The 22045-nt window shown below is 41.0% G+C and overlaps 1 protein-coding gene across 1 annotated transcript; it reads right to left on the reverse strand.

Moving 5' to 3' along the window:
• Positions 1-531: 531 nt before the first annotated feature.
• On the reverse strand, positions 532-15674 carry LOC104594291 (period circadian protein). Its single transcript, XM_010254529.3, has 4 exons — positions 15486-15674; positions 15225-15324; positions 7596-7988; positions 532-893 (listed from the first exon to the last, which is right to left on the reverse strand). Exons 1-4 carry the CDS (start codon positions 15590-15592, stop codon positions 765-767), a joined length of 729 nt encoding a protein of 242 aa, XP_010252831.1. The 5' UTR covers positions 15593-15674; the 3' UTR covers positions 532-764.
• Between the last annotated feature and the right edge of the window lie 6371 nt (positions 15675-22045).

A 22045-nucleotide genomic window follows, 5' to 3' on the forward strand; every position in this document is an offset into this window, starting at 1 on the left:
CCCATCCCATTGTTTCAACCAAAACAAATGAGAGAAAATAGGAATCTTATGCAAATATTCCTATTTTCTCATCCTGGTCGCTGCAACCAAACATACCATAAGCATTAATCTAAAACTAAGATACCAACTGTTTGGCAAATTATAGCTACATCTTTTAGGCCAAATTCTTAGGCAAAGAACTTTTTAACCAATAGGTGAATCGTCAAGTTTCAGTCCGAATTCTCAATTCTCATACCAAGCTTGAAAAATACATTTGGCAAAAGAGTTAGAAAATTGAAATCGAGCACAAATTAAGCGTATCTACGGCAATTTTGAGACTTCGAAGACTGAAAAGATAGATCATCTGAGTTCGGATCTAGTCCCACAAACAGCCATTGCAGCCATGCATTGGTAACATCTCTCTTGTCCTTCATGGCGAAATGTTTCAGCTGGGATTGCAGTTGGGAGAGACAGTTGAGACCCTGTTTTGGGACAAGATCCGGACTCAGATCATCCCCTGTATTGAAAATGTGTAGCCAAAAGAGTCACACGTGAAAAGAGTTAATGCTGCCTGAAGCCAAAAAAGAAATTCCTAGAAGAGAAGGTTTGTATAAAGACTTGATAGATATTCGAAAAAAAAAAGGTGGGGTAAAAAGAAGACAAATGCAAGAAAAAAGATGGGAACTTGATGAAGACCCAAAACTCTTTTCAGTAAACCGTCCAGAACCTGGTTCATCAAATGAAAGGCTGCCTTTTAAATCTTGTTCGTTATCACAAACGAAGTTTTAACCATACAGTGCTCGCCATGGCTCCAAATTGTCCCTCTGCTTCTTTGTTGGATTCCAATGAATTCTATCCCTCAAAAAGCACAAGTTAACACTGCTCGCCAAGAACTCTCCCAACTCATAAAGTGCCTGCAAACAAAGGTCACTGGGACATTAGATAGTTTACATTTATTAATTTAACGATACAACAATACTGCTGCAGTAACGCTTCACACATTTAAACATAGAAACAGAGCTAAATAGTTCAATAAATTATTTCACAGCCCTTTTGGAAACCATGAACTGAATCATTAAATTCGACTTGCGAAGCATTAAATCATCACATAAAATGCAGTGGTCACTGGAAGTCCGGAATGTTGGGGAGGGGAGAGAGAGAGAGAGATAAGTCAATCCTAAAATGACCTACCCTATTTTTATTAAACATTTTTCTTATGACTCATAGTGGGTATAAGGGGAAATTTTGAAATTAAATTAATTCATTCAATGCCCAACTATTCCTTTGGATGTCAAAGACTAGTGCATAAAATACTAGTATTGTAACTTCCACAGTTAGAGCTCCCAAGTTAGCGAAGGTTTTCTACCATGAACTTGGTTCCAATGTTGCAAATCCATGCAGACAAAAAGAATGAACATTAGGTGGTTTTAAGTGAAACCCTTCCCCATGATGGTTGCATGCACAAATGGGCCAAACACCATTCAATGGGATGGTGGCCAGGTGCAGGAATGAGTCAGAGCATACAAGCCCTTAGGGACTAATTAATCTTCTGGGCTTTGAAACAAATTATCTACTAGTGGCAATTCAGATCAAGGAAAAGAAATTATCTTGATAGATGGTTAGCTGGTGTGCCTTCTATGCTATTACCCTGCACATTAATTTTATGGGTATATGGTTACTTATCACCATTCTAGCTGGCAGCCTCAGTTAAAGCCCGCCTGGAAGCTTGGCAGATCCAAGGGATGACTAAGAAAGGAAAGATTTGCTGGTCTTCTATTCCCTTAGAAATTATGTGGGCGGTTTGGACAGAAAGGAAGAGCAGGGTCTTTGATCTTAAAACCTCTACTGAAGCTTTAGTCATCGATACGGCTTCAGGTTGTGTTAGAAGTTGGTTGTCTATATTTACTGACTTTAAAGAGGTTACTTCTGATTGTAATTTTTTGAGGATGACCTTCTTTTGAGGTCCTTCTGATTTGGTGTGTACAGCTTCCCTTTGTACAAAGGACCTTTTACATCAATACAATTATATTTTACCTCTGCTCAAAAAAAAAATTGAAATTACATATATGCCTCCGTAGTGCTACTTCTGGACTCCAAGTGGTTTAAAGGTTTTATTCCATTCAGTCATGAAAATGATAAAAAGACACAACTACCTTTTAAACCTACTGACTTCTCAAAGAAATTCAGACAAGTCTTCAGATTTATAAATCAGAACCAAGTTTTCCATGATATGCAAAACTCCTCAAATGCATCCAGTTCTACCTGGACTTCACCATTGGGAAAAAATCATAACCAAGTTCTACCTTGTAAACTTTCTGAAATCTCGAGTCATTTATAAATTATAACCAGGTTTTCAATGATTTGCTAAACAACCCACATGCAATCAATTCTACCTGAGCTTAACAAATGATGAAAAGAACCACAGCAACCTTCAAATGTATATATGTAAGAATACACAAGAAATAACAGATAACTGAAACCTTAAAGAACAGGATAGGTAGGAATTCTACAACAGATGCCACTATATAACGCTTGCCTGTGTGTTGTGTTACTTCATTAAGTAACCCCTGGAAGCAGTGTTCTCAGAAGAGGAAATAAGAGCCGCAATTGAGGAAATGGAAGGTGACAAAGCACCAGATCCAGATGGATTCACAATGGAATATTTTAAAAGAAGTTGGAGTTTCATGAAAGAGGACCTAATGAAAGTTTTCTAGGAGTTCCATCAGAATGGGGCGTTCGAAAGAAGTGTAAACTCTACTTTTTTGGCTTTAATTACCAAGAAGAAAGGGGCGATGGGATTGAAAGATTTCAGACCAATAAGCCTTGTTAGCAGTGTCTATAAAGTGGTGGCAAAGGTGTTAGCTAAAAGAATGAGAGGGTAATGGGAAAACTAATATCAGAATCTCAGGGAGTGTTTGTAGATGGGAGGCAAATTATCGATGGCATTCTAGTGGCAAATGAACTCATCGACTCCAAAAGTGGGGAGGAGGGGGAATTGCTCAGAGTGGACATGGAAAAGGCGTACGACCATGTAAATTGGGAGTTTTTGGATTAGGAGGTGGAGGAATTGGATAAAGGTGTGTAACAACAGCCAGCTTCTCTATCTTGGTAAATGGTGTTTCAGTAGGCAGATTTCAAAACTTGAGGGGTCTAAGGCAAGGGGACCCCCTCTCTCCCTTACTATTTATTTGTGTATCGGAAGCTCTAAGTATGATGGTGAATAAGACAGTGGAAGGAGTACTTGAAGGCTCCAAGGTGGGTCAAGAAGTGGAGATAGCACTGCTGCAGTATGCTGATGATACTCTTTTCTTTGTCAATGCAGCAAAAAATCAGGTGGAAAAAATCAGAATGATTTTGATTTGGTTTGAAGTGGTCTCTGGCCTGAAAGTCAATATGCATAAAAGTGAGCTAATGGCAGTGGGGAATGGTCCAAACATGGAAGTAATGGCACATACTGTAGGATGCAAGGTTGGAAAATTGCCAACAAAGTACTTGGGGATGCCGCTTGGGGAAAAATGCACTTCTAAGAAGATTTGGGACCCGGTGATGGAAAGAATGGAAAGGAAACTTGCCTCTTGGAAATCAAGGTATCTTTCAAAGGGAAGGAAACTTATGCTATTAAAAAGTGTTTTGTCTTCTCTTCCTACCTACTTGTTGTCTCTCTTCTTTATTCCAACTAGTGCGGCTAAGAAGTTGGGGAAGACAATGAGAGATTTTTCTTTGGCAGGGATGGAAGGATGAGTGTTGAGACACAAATAAAGGGAATATAAGTGTACAAGAAAAGGCCACATCAGCCTTTAAAGAATATAACTAACAGCCAACCACTAGAACAAACTAAATAACAAACTAGACAAGTGGACTGGACAAGTGGAGAGGCTGGTACAACAGAATTAACAGCCAACCACTAGAACAAACTAAATAACAAACTAGACAAGTGGACTGGACAAGTGGAGAGGCTGGTATAACAGAATTGTAACAGCAGTGTTATAACAGAATTGATTATTGAATTGGGAATACAACCTCTCTCTCTCTCTCTCTCTCTCTCTCTCTCATTCTGGAGGCAGGCTCCCTCGAAAGAGTCCCTGAGTTAGGTAGTTCCTAACAAGCTGGTATCAAAGCCAAGATGCCAAGCACCAGGTCATCAGCAATGGAGAACAGAGTCAACAACATGGAAGGAGAAATGCAAAGAATATCAGCCGACGTCAAAGAAATCAAGAAAAGCTTGGCATCCTTGCTGGAACGACTGGCACAGGCACCACCTGCGCAAATTCAAGAAGAGCATAGTGACACCAGTCATTGAAGCGGATCAAGAACAACAAGAATTGAGTTTCCCATCTTCGCAGGGGGAGATCCCACTTCCTGGCTTCTGCGAACAGAAAGATACTTCGATTATCACGACACACAAGGACCTGATCGTGTTCCATTAGCTGCTGCACACCTGGAAGGAGAGGCGATCGTCTAGTACCAGTGGTACCGGCGACGGCACCCAAGGGACACATGGGCAAACTTCATCGACGCCTTAACCATGCGATTTGGAGTCTCAGCTTTTGAGAACTATGATGAAAGCCTCGTGAAGCTACGACAGACCGACTCCGTCCAAGATTATCAGATGGCATTCAAAAGATTGGTTGTGCGCGTGCAAGGCTGGCCAGAAAATGCGCTTGTCGGCAGTTTTGTCGGTGGACTTAGGGAAGAATTGCGGCTGGAGGTAAAAGCCATGCAGCCCACCACCGTTCTTGAAGCAGCAGCATTTGCTCGATTACATGAAGACAAACTGAGAAGGATTAATCGACCTTTGGGAGCTACGATCAGACCAGGTATACCGAACCAAGAACCAGGTATCTTGGGTAAACCGGAGCCCAGATCAGGAGTAGGAATCACAGGCAAGGACGCCAACTCTGGCTCAGGCCCTGACTCAGCCAAGAGGTTAACCTGGGTTGAGATGCAAGCCCAACGGGAAAAGGGCCTTTGTTATGCATGTGGAGACAAATTCGGGCCGGACCATCGCTGTAAGATCCCCCAAGTTTTCTTCCTTCAACCTGAAACCGAATATGTCGAGCAATCAGCTGACATTGAGGAGCCAAGGGACAACCAAGAATGGGTACAATGGACAAAGGAATACCCGAAAGTATCCCTGCAAGCCTTGACCGGTCTTGCTTCTTCTCAAACTATGAGAGTAACCGGACTGATACAAGGGTGCCATGTGTCGGTTCTGATAGACAGTGGCAGCACCCTCAATTTCATCACCCAAACATTGGTCAGACAACTAGAGGTTCCGGTCCAACCATGTGCAGCCTTTCAGGTGCACGTAGCTAATGGGAGCAACCTGGTATGTGACAGTACGTGCACAGAATTAAAGATAAGGATACAAAGACATGAGTTCGAGGTGGATCTGCACCCCTTGGAAATCAGTGGAGCAGATGAAGTTCTCGGAGTCCAATGGTTAAGGCAACTAGGGCCGGTGATATGTGATTGGACCCGCCTCACCATGGATTTCCAAATGGGCAGCTCACAGGTGCATATTCAAGGGCAGCTGTCCAAGGGTCCAGGACCTATTAGCCTCGCCTCCCTAAGGAAACAAGCAGCAAACCCAGCCCACATCGTTTTAATGCAGATAGACTCCCACAAGAACAGCCCCATTCTAGCCCAAGAAAGCAGATCCGAAGAGGGCCGCACACAACTACAGCAGCTACTTCAGAAGTTCTCAGGGATCTTCCAGGAACCTAAGGAACAGATTTCATGTGAATACGCAAAGGGAATCACATCGAACCAAAGGCATCGGTGGTATGGTCAGGTCTCCCAATTGAGGATGCAACTTGGGAACCTTACTTGGATTTACATAATAGATTTCCACATCTAGACCTTGAGGGCAAGGTCGCTTTCAAGGGAGGAGGGACTGTTGAGACACAAATAAAGGGAATATAAGTGTACAAGAAAAGGCCACGTCAGCCTTTAAAGAATATAACTAACAGCCAACCACTAGAACAAACTAAATAACAAACTAGACAAGTGGAGAGGCTGGTACAACAGAATTAACAGCCAACCACTAGAACAAACTAAATAACAAACTAGACAAGTGGACTGGACAAGTGGAGAGGCTGGTATAACAGAATTGTAACAGCAATGTATAAATAACAGCAGTGTTATAACAGAATCGATTATTGAATTGGGAATACAACCTCTCTCTCTCTCATTATGGAGGCAGGCTCCTTCGAAAGAGTCCCTGAGTTAGGCAGTTCCTAACAATGAGCTTAAATTCCATTTAGTCAGTTGGAGTAAAGCTTGTAAATCTAGAAAGGCGGGAGGCTTGGGTTTAAGGAATGTGAGAAAGTTTAATTTGGCTTGTCTTGGGAAATGGTATTGGAGGTGGAATGAGCAGACCACAAGTCAATGGAGAAAAGTAATAGAGGATAAGTATGGCTCAAGGAACTCAAATTGGGACCCAGGGGAATCAAATTTATCTTATGAATGTGCGGTCTGGAAGGGTATTCAAAAGTCAGAGAAGGATTTCAGACAAGGTTTAAGAATGGAAGTAGGAGATGGTTCTAGAGTCAGATTTTGGAAGGAGGTCTGGTGCGGGGATCACCCTCTTAAGGACAGATTCCCAACCCTCTTTGATATTTCCATCAACAAGGAGTGTTTGGTGTCGGAGGTGTTTTCTCAGGTTGGAGGGGCAGGTGTATGGTGTCCCAGTTTTAGAAGGAACCTGAATGATTGGGAAGTGGAACAATGGGAGGAGTTGATGTAGATCCTGAGCGCGACAAGGGCAGATAGAACAAGGGGGGACAGGAGGATTTGGGCAAAGGAGAAATCAGGTAGTTTCTCAGTCAATTCTTTTTACAGCAGCCTTTGCAGGGGGGAGGAAGATAATTTTCCCAAAGACCTCATTTGGAGGACGGTGGCTCCTCTAAAAGTCTCCTTCTATAAATGGGTGACAGCCTTAGGGAAGTGCTTAACAGCTGGCAATCTGACAAAGAGAGGCTGAGTAGTAGAACCAAGTAGATGTGTCCTATGTGGCAACAACTCCGAAAAGTTGGAGCATCTTTTCCTGCACTGCAGATTTAGTTGGGTAATTTGGATGAAAATGTTAGAGGTTATTGGAGTTCAGTCGTGCCTCCCAAGGAATGTATTGGATCTGTTACAGGGTTGGGGTCTAAGGGGTCTATTGAGAAGAGGTAAGATTGTATGGAAGGTGCTGCCAGCGGTGGTGGTGTGGTCAATCTGGTTGGAAAGAAACAAGAGACTCTTTGAAAATCAGTTGAGATCATAGGAGGAAGTCTTAAGAAGCATTTGGAGAAGGTTACACTCCTGGGTGGCAACGCACAAACTGTTCAAGAATTGTCCTTATAGTTCTTTTTTGGAGTATAGAAATCTTTTTGTATGATGTTCTTTTTTTTTGGTTTTTCTGAGTTGTACAAAGCTTTGCCTTGCTCAGTTCCTCAGTGGGCAAGGCTGGATCTTTTTTCAGTCTTCTGTTAATGAAATACTTTACCTTTTATCGAAAAAAAAATTAAATAATCCCTGAACTTCAAGTTTCTCACTGGCAATATTAAATATTAATAGAAAAGGGTGAATTTTCTAAAAGAAAACAAAATTGATGATTGAAGAATGAATACCTCAATGTCTTCATCAGGAGTTCTTTTGGATTGGTGTTGAGCAGTTGGTCCAATGAGAAGAAAACTTGGTAGCTTCAAGACACGGACCAACTGAAGCAAGCAAGCCAGAGGTTCATAATGAATCTGTAATGAAGGCGGTGCCTTCTGGATTCTAGCAATCATGGCCCGAGTAAAATCTGTCTCTGGACCTATTTGAACACCAGACAATGCAACTTTGTGGTTACCCGGTATTGAACTTTTCATTTCCTTCTCAAGCTTTGATGCAGCCACAAGAAATGGGAGTATGAGTGTGAGCATGGAGGAAGAGTTTTCTCCCATTATTGATGCCAAGAGTTCATTAACAGCACAGGCAATAATTGGCGGATCATAGTATTGTAGAAGCAAAAGAGACACCTGGAAAAATGAAAAGATTCTTTTGAGCAATGGTTGGACAAATTAGTTAGTACATAATGATCAATGAACCTGCTATAAATGTTTATTGTGGCAAAAGCTTTGCAAGTTGAAGAGAAATAATCAGAAAGGAAAACTAACTACTGTTGAGGCTCCACACTAAACAGATTTCCCATAGCATTAAAACATAGAATTTTCTTATGTCTTTTTATTTTTTCTGATTGATCGTAATCAATCACTAACAACCACACATTGCCTTGCAGTTTTTATTTTTCCTCCCAGACAAGCTACTAAAACAGTAAAAGTCGAATTCAAATCTCTTCATATACAGGATAATATGTACAATGTTTCACCCAATGGTATTACTATTATTTGTAAAAAAGAACAATGTATGATCTACCAGACAGACAAAAAGGTGACAGCACCTTCAAAAATGGCATGTATGCTACAGAGAATGTGTTGGGACCCAAATACCTTCCCCAAACCCAACACAGGGAGTGGAGCAGGCCACTACCCATCAGCAGTAATCAAGGAAGCAGAAAGGACAGGCGACAGAGCCTCAGAATTAGTTACACACAGAGAGGGTGATTCTGTCGACAGAAGATATTCCCTCCATGATATCTCCCAGAGTTTGTTATCAGTTAGTTATTCTGCCAATCAGAGGATATTCCCTCTATGATTACACCTGTAGGCCAGATATATAAGGCCATACTCTTTTAAAGAAGGCATGAATGAATATCCCCTGTTTTCTCTTTCACTGAATCCCTCTCTTCCTACCTTCCCTTCTCTTCTTCCTCTCCATTTTCTGTTTCAGGAGGTTAAGCCACCCTCGAAGGGGCTTCCGAGGTGAGTGGTATCTCACCAAGTTGGTATCAGAGCAAGGTTGTAGACCAGCTATGCCGCAGACAAGATCCTCTACCATGGAAGACAGAGTCGACCAACTTGAGATTGGGTTCCACCAAATACTGAACGAACTCAGGGATCTCAAGGTGGTCATCTCTAACCTCGCCTCCCAACAACAGTCCGGCGAGACCAGTCAGCCAACAGGGGCCGACGCCTCTGTTTCCGGTAGCCAGGGAACTGGAGGTTACCCCGCCGGAAAGGTTACTAAAATCAATTTTCCCAACTATTCCGGTGGAGATCCCATTCCTTGGATCTTCAGAGCAGAGAGATTCTTCGAGTATCATGAAACCCCTGCACACCAGCGCGTCGCCATCGCCTCCATTCACCTTGAAGGAGACGCTATTCTCTGGCTTCAATGGTATCGACAAACCCATCCTCAGGTAGCTTGGGCGGAGTTCACAGAAGCTCTGTGCATCCGTTTTGGGCCGACGGCGTTCGTGGATTATGACGAACTCCTCACTCGATTAAAACAGACGGGGACAGTAGCAGACTACCAGCTCGAGTTCGAAAGAATGGCGACCAGAGTACACGGATGGCTGGAGAAAGCCTTGGTTGGGTGTTTTGTGGGAGGTCTCAGAGAAGACATCTGCCTGGAAGTGAGAGCTCTTCGACCAGCGACAGTCATGGCGGCGGTGGGCATGGCTCGCTTGCAAGAAGAGAAGATTGATAGCATGCGTAGGACTAGCAAGCCATCCTATCCGAATGTGAGGGCTCTCCAGCGGGCCGAACAGCAACCCCAAAAACAAGTTGGGGATCCTCAGAAGCCCATTTTGCCCAGGCCCACTATGCCTTTCAAGCGCCTCTCGTGGGCTGAGATGCAGGCCCGACGCGAGAAGGGCCTCTGTTACAACTGTGATGATAAGTTTGGGCCGGGCCATAAGTGTCGGGTCCAGCGAGTATTTCTCCTTCAAACAGAGGGAGAACCGGAGGGGACAGAACCAGAGCACCTCGAAGACTGTGAGCTGATATCAGGCGAACCAGAACCGGTTGGAGCCGAGATCTCTCTACACGCTCTCATGGGCCTCAACCCTCTTCAGTCCATGCGAGTAGAAGGAAGATTGGGTGGCCGACCTGTGATGGTTTTGATTGACAGTGGCTCTACTTTGAATTTCATCACTTGCCGTTTGGCAAAGCAACTAGGTATGACTATACACCCCACTCCTCTCTTTTCAATCCATGTGGCTAATGGGAATCGGATGTTATGTGATGGTGTATGTAAGAAGGAAAGGATCCTCGTACAGGGCCATAATTTCGTGGTAGATCTCCACCCATTGGAATTCTCGGGGGCTGATATTATTTTGGGAATCCATTGGTTATGTGGCCTAGGTCCTGCACTGTGTGATTGGGCCAGAATGACAATGGATTTTTGCCAAAATGGACAGACCTGCCATTTGCAAGGGGTGCGGCCCCCTAGTCCCCGAGGTGATACCTTAGCCTCTATAATACAGGCCTCCAAGGATACTGGACAGCCCTTGTTTATGCATTTAGGCATTCGGCCCACAGTTCCAATTTTAAACAATCAGGACTGTGACCAACCTACTGAAGCCCAACACCAGAGCCTAAGATCGATCCTCGATCAATTTGGTGACATATTCAAGGAACCGAACCAGTTACCTCCACCCCGGGCCCATGACCATTAGATACCCCTCTTAGCCGAATCCAAACCAGCCAATGTGAGGCCATATAGATACCCTTATTTCCAAAAGCTGGAAATTGAGAAGGCAGTAAAAGAGCTACTGGACAAGAGGCATATACAGACCAGCACCAGCCCGTTTTCATCCCCCGTACTCCTAGTGAAGAAGAAGGATGGTAGTTGGCGGTTTTGCATAGATTACCGGGCCCTGAATCAGATTACAGTGAAGGACAAGTTCCCAATACCTCTCATTGATGAACTGTTGGACGAGTTAGGGGAAGCACAAGTGTTCTCCAAACTGGACCTGCGGTCCGAGTATCATCAGATCCGGGTTCACCAGGCTGATATCCATAAGACAGCCTTTAGGACCCACGATGGCCATTATGAGTTTCTAGTTATGCCGTTTGGTCTTACCAACGCCCCCTCCACCTTTCAGGCCCTCATGAATGACATCTTCAGGCCTTTCTTAAGGCAATTTATTCTGGTATTTTTCGATGACATCTTGGTTTACAGCAAGGATTGGGGCACCCATATGAAACATCTTAAACTTACCCTCACAATTCTGAGAGAACACTAGTTGCATGCCAAATTGGCAAAGTGCTCCTTTGGACAAAGACAGATTCGGTACTTAGGCCATGTGGTTGTTGCAGGCCAGGTCATGGCAGACCCAAAAAAGATAGGTGCCATCCAAAAATGGCCCAAGCCCACCACTGTAAAGGCTCTCAGGGTTTTCTTGGGCTTACCAGTTATTATAGGCGCTTCATTAAGGGGTATGGGCTTATGGCCGCCCCTCTAACACGCCTGTTAAAGAAGGATTCTTTTGGGTGGGCTGATGATGCCCAACGGGCCTTTGAAGACTTGAAGACAGCAGTTTCTAGCCCTCCAGTCCTCACTCTTCTGGATTTCTCTCAACCCTTTGAGATAGAGTGTGATGCATCGGGTGTCGGAATGGGGGCCGTTCTGATGCAGAAGGGGCAACCCATTGCTTATTTCAACAAAGCTCTCTTAGCAGCTCACCAAAATCAGTCCACCTATGTCAAGGAAATGATGGTCGTGGTAATGGCAGTACAGAAATGGTGTGCATACCTATTGGGATGTCAATTTATCATAAGGACAGACCAAAGAAGTTTGAAGTGCATAGCAGAACAAAGGGTGCAGACCTCGGAGCAGCAAAAATGGCTTAGTAAACTAATGGAATTCGACTACCACATCGAGTATAAACCTGGGCCTGCCAACAAAGTAGTTGATGCCTTATCACGGGTAGAAGAGCTGACCCAGTTTTCCCTTATTTGAAGCTCAAGAAGCCAGATCTGATCCACAGCTGCAAGACATCAGGGAAAGGTGGAAAAGTGACCCTTCTCAGGTTCCGGGTTACCAAATTGTGGGGCCTGATCTTTTCTTCAAGGGTAGGTTTGTGGTTGCTCCAAATTCCACCCACAAAACTGAACTGCTAAGGTTGTTTCATGATTCCGCGTTGGGAGGACATTCAGGGGTGCTACGGACCCTAAAAAGACTCAGCAGCCACTACCATTGGGTAGGAATGCGCAAGGATGTGTTGCACTATGTATCAGAATGCCCAACTTGCCAACAACAGAAATACTCCTCACAGTCACCTGCGGGCCTTCTACAACCCCTCAAGATTCCAGAGCAAGTGTGGGAAGACCTCTCCATGGATTTCATCACGGGACTCCCTCGTTCTGCAAGAAAAGAGGTCATCATGGTAGTGGTTGACCGCCTCACCAAGTATAGCCACTTCTCTGCTTTGCCCCACCCTTACACTGCAGCGATGGTGGCCGACATTTTCATACGGGACGTGGCGAAACTGCATGGAACACCAAGATCCATTGTCTCGGACCAAGACCCTGCCTTCCTAAGTTCATTTTGGAAGGAGTACTTCAGATTGCAAGGAACCCGACTAAACCCATCCACCAGCTATCACCCCCGCAAACTGATGGACAGACTAAAGTCATTAATCGATGCTTAGAAGCCTACCTTAGATGCTTCATTGGGGAGAAGCCTAGACAATGGGCTCACTGGCTTCTGTGGGCAGAATACTGGTACAACTCAACTTATCAGTCAGCTGCAGGGATGACACCTTTCAAGGCCCTATATGGCAGAGAACCCCCTCCCATATTACCCTATGAATATGGGTCGTCCAAGGTGGCGGAAGTAGAGACTCGCCTACTGGAAAGAGACGAGATTCTTAGACTGCTCAAGGCCAATTTGACAAAGGCCCAGCAACGAATGAAGATTAGCTATGACTCTCACCACCGCCCATTAGAGTTTCAGGTGGGTGATTTTGTCTACCTTAAGCTCCAACCTTACCGCCAGGTCTCAGTGGTAAGACGGGCTTGGCACAAGCTAGCTCCCAAGTATTATGGGCCCTACAAGGTGCTGGAAAGAGTGGGCCTTGTTGCTTACAAATTGGACCTCCCTACTACCTCGAAGCTTCATCCAATGTTTCACATATCTCTTCTCAAGAAGGCTGCGGGAAATCATACTCCTATCTCATCTAGCTTACCCCAATTCACTGAAGAAGGGGACATTTACACAGAGCCCATCAAAATTGTGGATTTTCGATGGGTCCGACGAGGTGGGCAGGTTGTACCAGAAGCCAAGGTAGAATGGGCCGGGCTGCCCCTAGAAGACGCCACTTGGGAACCTTATCTAAGGCTGAATGAGAGGTTCCCGAACCTAGACCTTGAGGGCAAGGTCAAAGCTAAGGAGGGAGGAATTGTTGGGACCCAAATACCTTCCCCAAACCCAACATAGGGAGTGGAGCAGGCCACTACCAATCAGCAGTACTCAAGGAAGCAGAAAGGACAGGCGATAGAGCCTCAGGGACAGGCGACAAAGCCTCAGAATTAGTTACACACAAAGAGGGTGATTCTGTCGACAGAAGATATTCCCTCCATGATATCTCCCAGAGTTTGTTATCAGTTAGTTATTCTGCCAATCAGAGGATATTCCCTCTATGAGTACACCTGTAGGACAGATATATAAGGCCATACTCTTTTAAAGAAGGCATGAATGAATATCCCCTGTTTTCTCTTTCACTGAATCCCTCTTTTCCTACCTTCCCTTCTCTTCTTCCTCTCCATTTTCTGTTTCAGGAGGTTAAGCCACCCTCGAAGGGGCTTCCGAGGTGAGCGGTATCTCACCAGAATGTTCAAGGCAAAAGGCATTGAAATGCATAGATGCATCAGAGTCCAGAATAGATAAGCAGTGGATCTACATAGGACCCATGGATAGGAGAGGGGTTGAGGTATTCTGACTATATGATCCCAGATATCATATTTATGGTCATTTTTACCACATAGTCTAAACAAGGAGTAAGACACTTCTAGGGTGGATTGAAGTTCTGCCTTGGACTTGGCTTAGTATTCAATGAAAACGTTTCCAGTGCAAAGTTATAGTAAATGTCACTTAGCATGTCATCAACTGCCCCACCTACTAACCATACTTCCCCCGTTCTCTTTCCAGAAGGTGATTTTACACGTCCCTTCCGTCCTGTAATAAAACTATTTCATACAAAACAAACACCATTTATTTATCAAAAAGAAAAAACACTATAGACCCCCATGGTCTATACCTGACATTTTCATGGGTTATGCTTTGATATGGTGAAACTGTTTTACAGAAAATCAAATATCTTCCAAGTCTCTGAAGCAGATCACAAAATCAAATATCTTCCAAGTCTCAATGGTGAAACTGTTTTACAGAAAAGAGAAAATCATTTTTATTGGCCATAATTGTTAAGGTGTGATCTGTTACAGCTTGCAACATCAGTAACAATGGATATGGCACTGAATAGAACAGATTGGCATAACAGGATTCATATAGCCGACTCCATACAGTTTCGACAAAGATTAGCAGATGATGTTGATGATTAAGGAGTATAGGCAATTTCTAGATACAGTGAAACAAGTAGTTGCCTAGGCAAAAGAATTCTATAAAATTAAAACCAAAAAAATATATATGTTTTTGGTTAGTTTCCTAGTTTTGTTTACAAATTGACATGCTTATAAATTGAAAAATAGCAATTTCATATCAAATTAACAACTAGAGAAGACCATAACTGTATATAGTAAAAATTTAAGATAGAGAGTAAGAAAAGAAGAAAAAAAATAAGGAGTGGAGCCACTGTTTAGGGAAAGGGGGCAGACTCTTTCTCTTCTTTCATTCTTTTTCTTTGCTTGAGTATATCAATACACATACTAATACAATGCAACATATCAATACTATTAAATGTAGCACCTTGCATTTTGTTGCCTAGGCGGGCACCTACTCACCTAGATAAGCGCCTTTTATATACAAGTGAAGGTGTTCAGGCTGGGCTCCTAAGCAACCCTTTAATAACTATGGGTCAAGTATGTGGATTAATATATTCTTGGGACTCTAATGAGTAAAACACATTCGGTTATCGCCTTTGGGTGATGATGCATAATCAGTGGAAGGTCATGACCCTGTATAAAGAGCCATACGGTAATCCATTCGTTCAGAAGCAAACGGAAATCAAAAACCCTAATATGAGTTTGCACTGCTAACATCTTAAAGAAGCATATGTATCTCTTATACGAAAATTTATTAGCAATCTGTTACAGTAGGTCATCAATCCAAAACTTTTACAAATAAGCTGTATCCAGACAAATTTAAGCAGATAACAGCATCTCAAGGGAAGAGAACTGGTGGCACCTGAATACCTGATACAAGCCCTCGTGATCAATAAAATGAATGGCGTCTCCCGAAGCTTTGACATCTTTGATCCCGTACCTATCCAACGATAGCTCGAAAGAAGTTTTTCTGTAAGAAAATTAAAGTAAAATAAATAATAAAAGAAAAATATAATAGGACCATCCGAGTCTGATTAACGAGGTGGTGACAAGTGAGAAAAACATGCTTTTCCTTTCATTTCTTTGATAACCTTCTGTTTACCTCTAGAGGAGCATGGGAGGAAGGCTTACGTTCTTTGAAGAGTAGAATTGTGGTTGGGTTGCAGGGCGTCGGCAATTGCAGATCCGACGCCGTCGGCGTCTCTGAATAGCAAAATAATCTTCGGAGCGGTCTTCATTTCTCGCACTTTTTTTCCTCTCCCGTCTCTTCTCTGTTCGAACGAATAAATTATACATCCCTTTACATTCCTCCTCTTAGGAGATTCTCAGGGGATATTTGGAACCGTGGCCGTTTTAAAAAAAAACGGTGCCACGTTACTATCCACACAGGCGTTTCAACAAATGCCCACGTATCTTATTGTTTGGTTCAGCCAATTATTAAAAAATCGGGCGTGCTTCGAAAATCAGAAGCCCATCGATGCATGAAACGTTAATGCATCGGTGAACCGTTTCCCCCAATGATTGACTGATATATGGTGTTTACCTGGCAGCACATACAAAAAAAAACGGTAATGAAAATTACCTTACCGAACAGTATATTGTTGCTCATTGCCTATGTGGTAGAAGTGTTTTTTTTTTTTGAAAAATAGGTCTTGAAAGCATAGGCATTTTTTATTGAAAATCCGTCCCAAAAAACATCTACACTTCCAAACACCATGTTAATTTAATGGTTGTAAACACCTGCCTTACCTTTTGGTTTTGGGTAAAATATGTACTCAAATTTCTTAAATTACCCTTGGTTTAGTTAATTGACTTAAATATACCCTTTTAATTATTGCCTTAAACCACCCTTACTATTTCTGTATAATGAAAATGATGAAATGTTCCTTTTGCCCTTTATGTTAAGAGAAAAACTGGGGAGAGACGAATATTCTCTCTCCAAGCAGCAGTAGGGATGCCAGAATTTACATCCCCGCCTCACAATGTCCCACAGTACATTCCCGCCGTGTATTGAAAACATCTCCCAATGATAGTATCAGACCTGATAATGTCATCATCGAAAAATGTTCCCAATGCACGACAGGAATGTAATGTAGAACGTTGTGGGGCTGAGATGTGTACTCCGGATGGTGGCGGTAATGATACATTATCTGTATGTCACCTTGACTAAATGAATCATTAATGCTCGTGAAGATGTGAGAGAACAAAAGGCACAAATAGAACCTTTCTAGCACAAAGTATCCCAAATCAGATTCCCACTGATATTATTCCTTAACGATTTCTGACTGAGCAGTTCATAAACACGCAACTCATGTTAAATTCAAGCTTGTGTTATTTAGAGAATAATGTTTATCTGATTAAGGATTGACTCTTAGGCTAATCAGAAAAATGAACATATCAACCTTTGAAGTCGATCAATTTGATCATTTTCTGTCTAGCAAATCAAAAGTCAGCTTCTGTTTCAAAAGGGATGTCTATAAAATTCATAACTAATAAAAAAATACAACTGAGTATGACTCAGAATGAGTTACTCAACCATGTTATCATCACAGCTGGGAAAATCCATCCCTGTGGTGAATGACTAAATTAATATATATATATATATATATATATGCTTTATCATCAGAAGACCACTATGGTAAAGAATTATTCTCTCCTATACCATTTCCTGAAATATAGCAGGATGATGATGTGCAGAATCATACTCTTTGATTAAGACTGTCAGCATGCTAGCTACAGGAGAAATTAAGAACAAGTAATACTTGCCAAGTTTAACAACTAAATTATTTGATGACTTCAGTCCTATGCCTTTCATTTCACTTATGTTTTCCTTCATTGGAACAAATTTGATGAAGTGAGTATATTTTCAGTCTCGTAAATTTTTTACAAGTCTAATGCTTGTTTGCCATATTCATAAAGCTTCAACACTCATTAGGCCATCAATTTTAGCTTTTTTTAATTAATGATTTGGTCAATAAACCGTTTGAACCGTCCAACGGTTTGGTTGTTTTTTATTTTTTTATTTGTTTTTGTCAAACGGGCTATTCGTTCTATTTGAACAGTCGAACCGTTTGACCCAAGAACCGAACCCCTAACCAGTTCGATTTTAAAAACCTTGGGTTCTACAAAGGCTGACATTTTAGCTGCACTTAAAAGGGCTCCTAACTGCAAAAGAGTTGGGACTGTCTTTCCTATGTTAATACTATAAAGTGGCTAGAGGAGAGGATGGCAGCCCTTAGGAGGATAGCTCAATTAAACTCTTTAGATGTCTACAAGGAAGATCTGTCTAGTGATAGAATTTTCTTACTTTGTACATCATCTCATGTACCCACTTTTATTTCTTATTATGTAAATCCATTATTTATTCTGAAAAAAGTGTATATTACATATTAGTTTGAAAAACCTTTGCGTGCGCTTTCCACATTTAGCTTTGTAAGTTAGTTTCATGAGTGCATTTTCTACTATCTCTTAATGTCCACAATTTGATTATAGGTACATTGCAGCTGGGAATGATCCCACCTGAAAAATAATTATTTTCTTTTTGGATTAATTTTGAAAAGAAGTGTGATTTTGCACAAACTTGCTTTTATTTATAAGGACATACAAAATAAAATTGAAAAAAAAAATTATTTTATTTAATTTTGCATTTTGCCATTTACACACAATTCTAATTCTAAGTTTTTTCTTAGCAAGTGGTCCAGAGGCAAATTGTCCTGTCATTAGCCTTGCTAGTTTATATTATTATGTATATAATTATAAATCATATGATTGTATAATTAGATTGCATTACATTATAATATAAAATGAAATAAAATAATATGGTATGACAGAATATAATTATATATTTTGAATATATTAAAATATAATATATATTATATATGTGTGTGTAATAATTAGAATTTATATATTTAATAATAAGCTATATATTATATTATAATATATTCAAAATATATAATTATATTCTGTTATAACATATTTTTTATTTTGTTTAATATTATAATCTAGTGTAATATAATTTATATAATATATATCAAATTCTATAATATCCACAATTATATGATATATAATTATATTCATAATTATATTAACTATATGCATATATTCAAAATATATAATTGCATTCTTCTATTACATATATATTTTTGTTTTAATTTCAAATTTTTATATTAAAAATTAAGATTTGAGGCAAAAAATGCATTTTTTGGCAAAAATAGTGGGGCTTGTCACCTTAGGAACATGTAGATCTTGAAAGTTACCCAAAACAAAAAAGATAACCCCAATTTGTCATCCGAGCACAAAGTTATGCCCTCTATAAGTTTGCATTAAGTACTAAAAAATAAAATAAAATAAAAAACAGTTGGTTTCTAAAACTGTGATCGGGTCACCAGTTTTTCCATTAAATCGCAGTTTTGGCCAGTTGACCAGATCATCGTGGCATTAGCAAGTGCACTACCCGTTCAAGTAATAAAGTAGTGAGTGAAGTATCATTCCCACAAGGATTTAGAAAACAATTACTAATACTAAATTTGTCACTTCTTATTTGATCAACAACAAATTAAAACTTTATTAAAAAACTAAAAATCCTAAACTAAAATCTATCTAAAACATTAGCTCAATTGCCCTAAATTCAGGTTAGAAGAGTAAGAAATAAAACCCAATTTCAAGATTCAACCATCAATCAACTTGAGTCATTCGAATAGGCCATGATTAAACCTTGGTTTGGTGAAACCCCAAGTCATGAGCAGCATTTTTCAAGTGCATGTTCATCCTATGCATGAATGATGATCCCTATATCTCTATCAAGGATCTAATCATTCATGCATGCATTTCTTCAAACACATCTTAGGCATCAATTCAAATCTGAATTGAATTCCTTCAGCCCTTCTTACAATAGATCTCTGAATCAAAAACCCCAAATTTTGAACTCACATTCTCTTCTTACTAGCTTGACCTGAACTCCTTCAGCCCTTCTTCTTCCCCTCCTTGCGCCTAGCCCTTATTCTCTTCTCTTCTCTTCAAGGTGTTCGAACCTCTAGGAGTGGGAGAGCCTTGATCTCAAGCAATTGAACACCTCTCCCCCCTTCTAGATGCCTCCTTATATAGATTTTCAAGGGGGCTCTTGCCCCTTCTTGAAGCCTCTAGAATGGGGTGTATTACACCCCCTTCTTGAGGTTTCTAGAGTTCTCTCTTGAAAGCCTTCTAAGGGTTGCCGCCCCTAGCTCTTTGGGCTGCACTTAGGGTCCCTCTTAGCACATGATAGTTACACTCTATGTTGCTCTTTTGGGCTGAGAATGGGCCTTCTCTGCTAGGCCGAATTTTACTCTTTGCTAGGCTTTCTTTTCTTGAATTTTTTCAATGAATCAACTTGTATTTCTTGGGCCAAATTGTGCTCTCTTGCTTCCATAACCGGGCTAGGCTGAATTTGGTCTTTTTGGACCTTTTTTTCTTACTTTTTGCCTTCTTTTTCTTGGATTAATTACCCCTGAAATCTTTTCTTAGCATAAAGCTAAATTAAGGCAAAATTAAATAAAACCGGCATAATAATTAATGCAAAGTCCTCATAAATTATAGATAAATTGTATGTTCATCAAATACCCCCACACTTAAGCTTTTGCTTGTCCTCAAGCAAAGACATCAGCCATAAACTGAACATTCTCCCCTTTTATTCTCACCATTTACCTAATGAATTTTTTTTAAGATAGAAATGCATTGAGTAGTCGGGGAACTTTTGTAATTGTTCAGCTCCTATTCTTGTAAACTACCATTTAACACATGTATAAGATCCAAGCAAAGGAGAATATGAATTTCTTCACAGTCCAGTCTTCACTCCCACTCAATATAAATCAGCTCATTGATTGTCAAAATTAATAATCAAATTGAACTAAGTTCACATATGTAACTATATCTTAATGAGAGTTCAACTTTAATATGCTCTTTTGAACCTTAGCTGTCACCATAAATACTTATTTCTAGGGGAGAGTGCATTTTATGCTCCGTCTCACCTTTTTCTTCTTCTTTTAGTGTGAGTGCATTTTATGCTCTATCTCACACACTCTTTTTTTCTTGAGGTAAGACTCATGTTTTGAGCTACTAGTTTTACTATTCAACTCAAAATAGTGGAGTCAATTTGGGCTCAATTATTGAACCTCATGTTTCAGCAATTCAGATGTGCACTAGCTTTCTTGACCATTAACAATGAAATCAAGTGCTTTCATACATATGAAGGTAGTTAAGGCTAGTTATGCTGAAAGACATATTCAGTTCCCCCTTTTTCTCATGCATATATTAAGTTGGGTCCTTCGCAAATATAAAAACTTAACAATTACATTGGTCTCCCTCAACTCATTGTATTCCTTCTTAAAAATCACCTAATAAATAGCAATGAACTTGAGGGGTTCCAGTCTACTTGGATATGTCATTGCCTGTATAATGTTGGGGTGAATGAGGTGCATGGTTTCAGCTCCCACACCCTAGCCTTAGGCTCACTCCTCCACACTTAAGATGAACATTGTCCACAATGTTCCTAGTGTTAGAGAATGACAATAAAACCAACAAAAGCAATAGCAAGTAAAGAGAAGGGTGAATAGAGGACTCCCTGGATAATAAAATGGGCACTTTGGTGGGAAGCCTCTTCTGCTAAAAATGAATTGAAATTTTGAGAAAGAGATCTTTATTTTACTAACTAATATCCTAAAAAAATGAAGAAAATATGCCTTAACCCGTTCATGAACAAGAAGATCATTGGTTGTCAAGATAAACAGTGGATGGAGGGGGTACAGTACCGCCCACTAAATATGGTTTCAGGCGCTGGCCATTTACTTTAAATGTGCCCTGAACCGGGTGGGTGATTTCTATAGCCCCATGAGGAAAGACCTGAGTGATGGTGAAGGGTCCAGACCACCTGGATCTCAGCTTGCCTAGGAACAGGCGGAGACGGGAATTATATAACAATACCTGCTGCCCAACATAAAAATTCCGCCTCAGCAAATTCTTATCATGCCATCTTTTAATTCTTTCTTTATAGACCTTGGCATTTTCATAGGCGGCAAGTCTGAATTCGTCCATCTCATTCAATTGCAGCCTTCTTTTAGCCCCTGTGGCCTCAATATCAAAATTCAAGAATTTAAGAGCCCAATAGGCCTTGTGCTCTAATTCTACTAGTAAATGGCATGCTTTACCAAAGACCAACCTGTAGGGGGACATGCCAATGGGTGTCTTATATGCAGTTTTGTATGCCCATAATGCATCATCTAACTTAATGGACCAATCTTTTCTAACAGATGCTAAAGTCTTTTCCATAATTCTTTTGAGCTCCCTGTTAACCAACTCCACTTAGCCACTAGTTTAAGGGTGATAAGGGGTAAGCCAATTTATGTGTAATTCCATATTTTTGCATTAACCGCTCAAATTGGTTATTGCAGAAGTGAGTTTCCCTATCACTAATTATAGCTCGCGAAGTGCCAAGTCGGGAGAATAGCTTCTTCAGGAAGTGTACCACCCTCCTTGAGTTATTTGTGGGCAAAGCCATGGCTTCCACCCATTTAGATACATAATCAACAGCAACGAGGATGTATTTATTCCCAAAAGAATTCGGGAAGGGTCCCATGAAGTCTATACCCCAAACATCAAAGATTTCGCAGATTAAAATATTGGAAAGGGGCATTTCATTCTGTCGGGAAATGTTTCCTGAC

This window comes from Nelumbo nucifera, chromosome 1, assembly GCF_055504915.1.
Source record: "Nelumbo nucifera cultivar China Antique chromosome 1, China Antique-T2T, whole genome shotgun sequence".
NCBI lineage: Eukaryota > Viridiplantae > Streptophyta > Magnoliopsida > Proteales > Nelumbonaceae > Nelumbo > Nelumbo nucifera.

Excerpts from the sequence above, each read along its gene's own strand:
- LOC104594291 (XM_010254529.3), bottom strand. The coding sequence starts at position 15,592 with ATGAAGACCGCTCCGAAGATTATTTTGCTATTCAGAGACGCCGACGGC. Across the intron at positions 7,989-15,224 it reads ATCACGAGGGCTTGTATCAG|GTGTCTCTTTTGCTTCTACA; the intron begins GTATTCAGGTGC and ends TCATTTTTCCAG. Across the intron at positions 894-7,595 it reads CTCCTGATGAAGACATTGAG|GCACTTTATGAGTTGGGAGA; the intron begins GTATTCATTCTT and ends CTTTGTTTGCAG.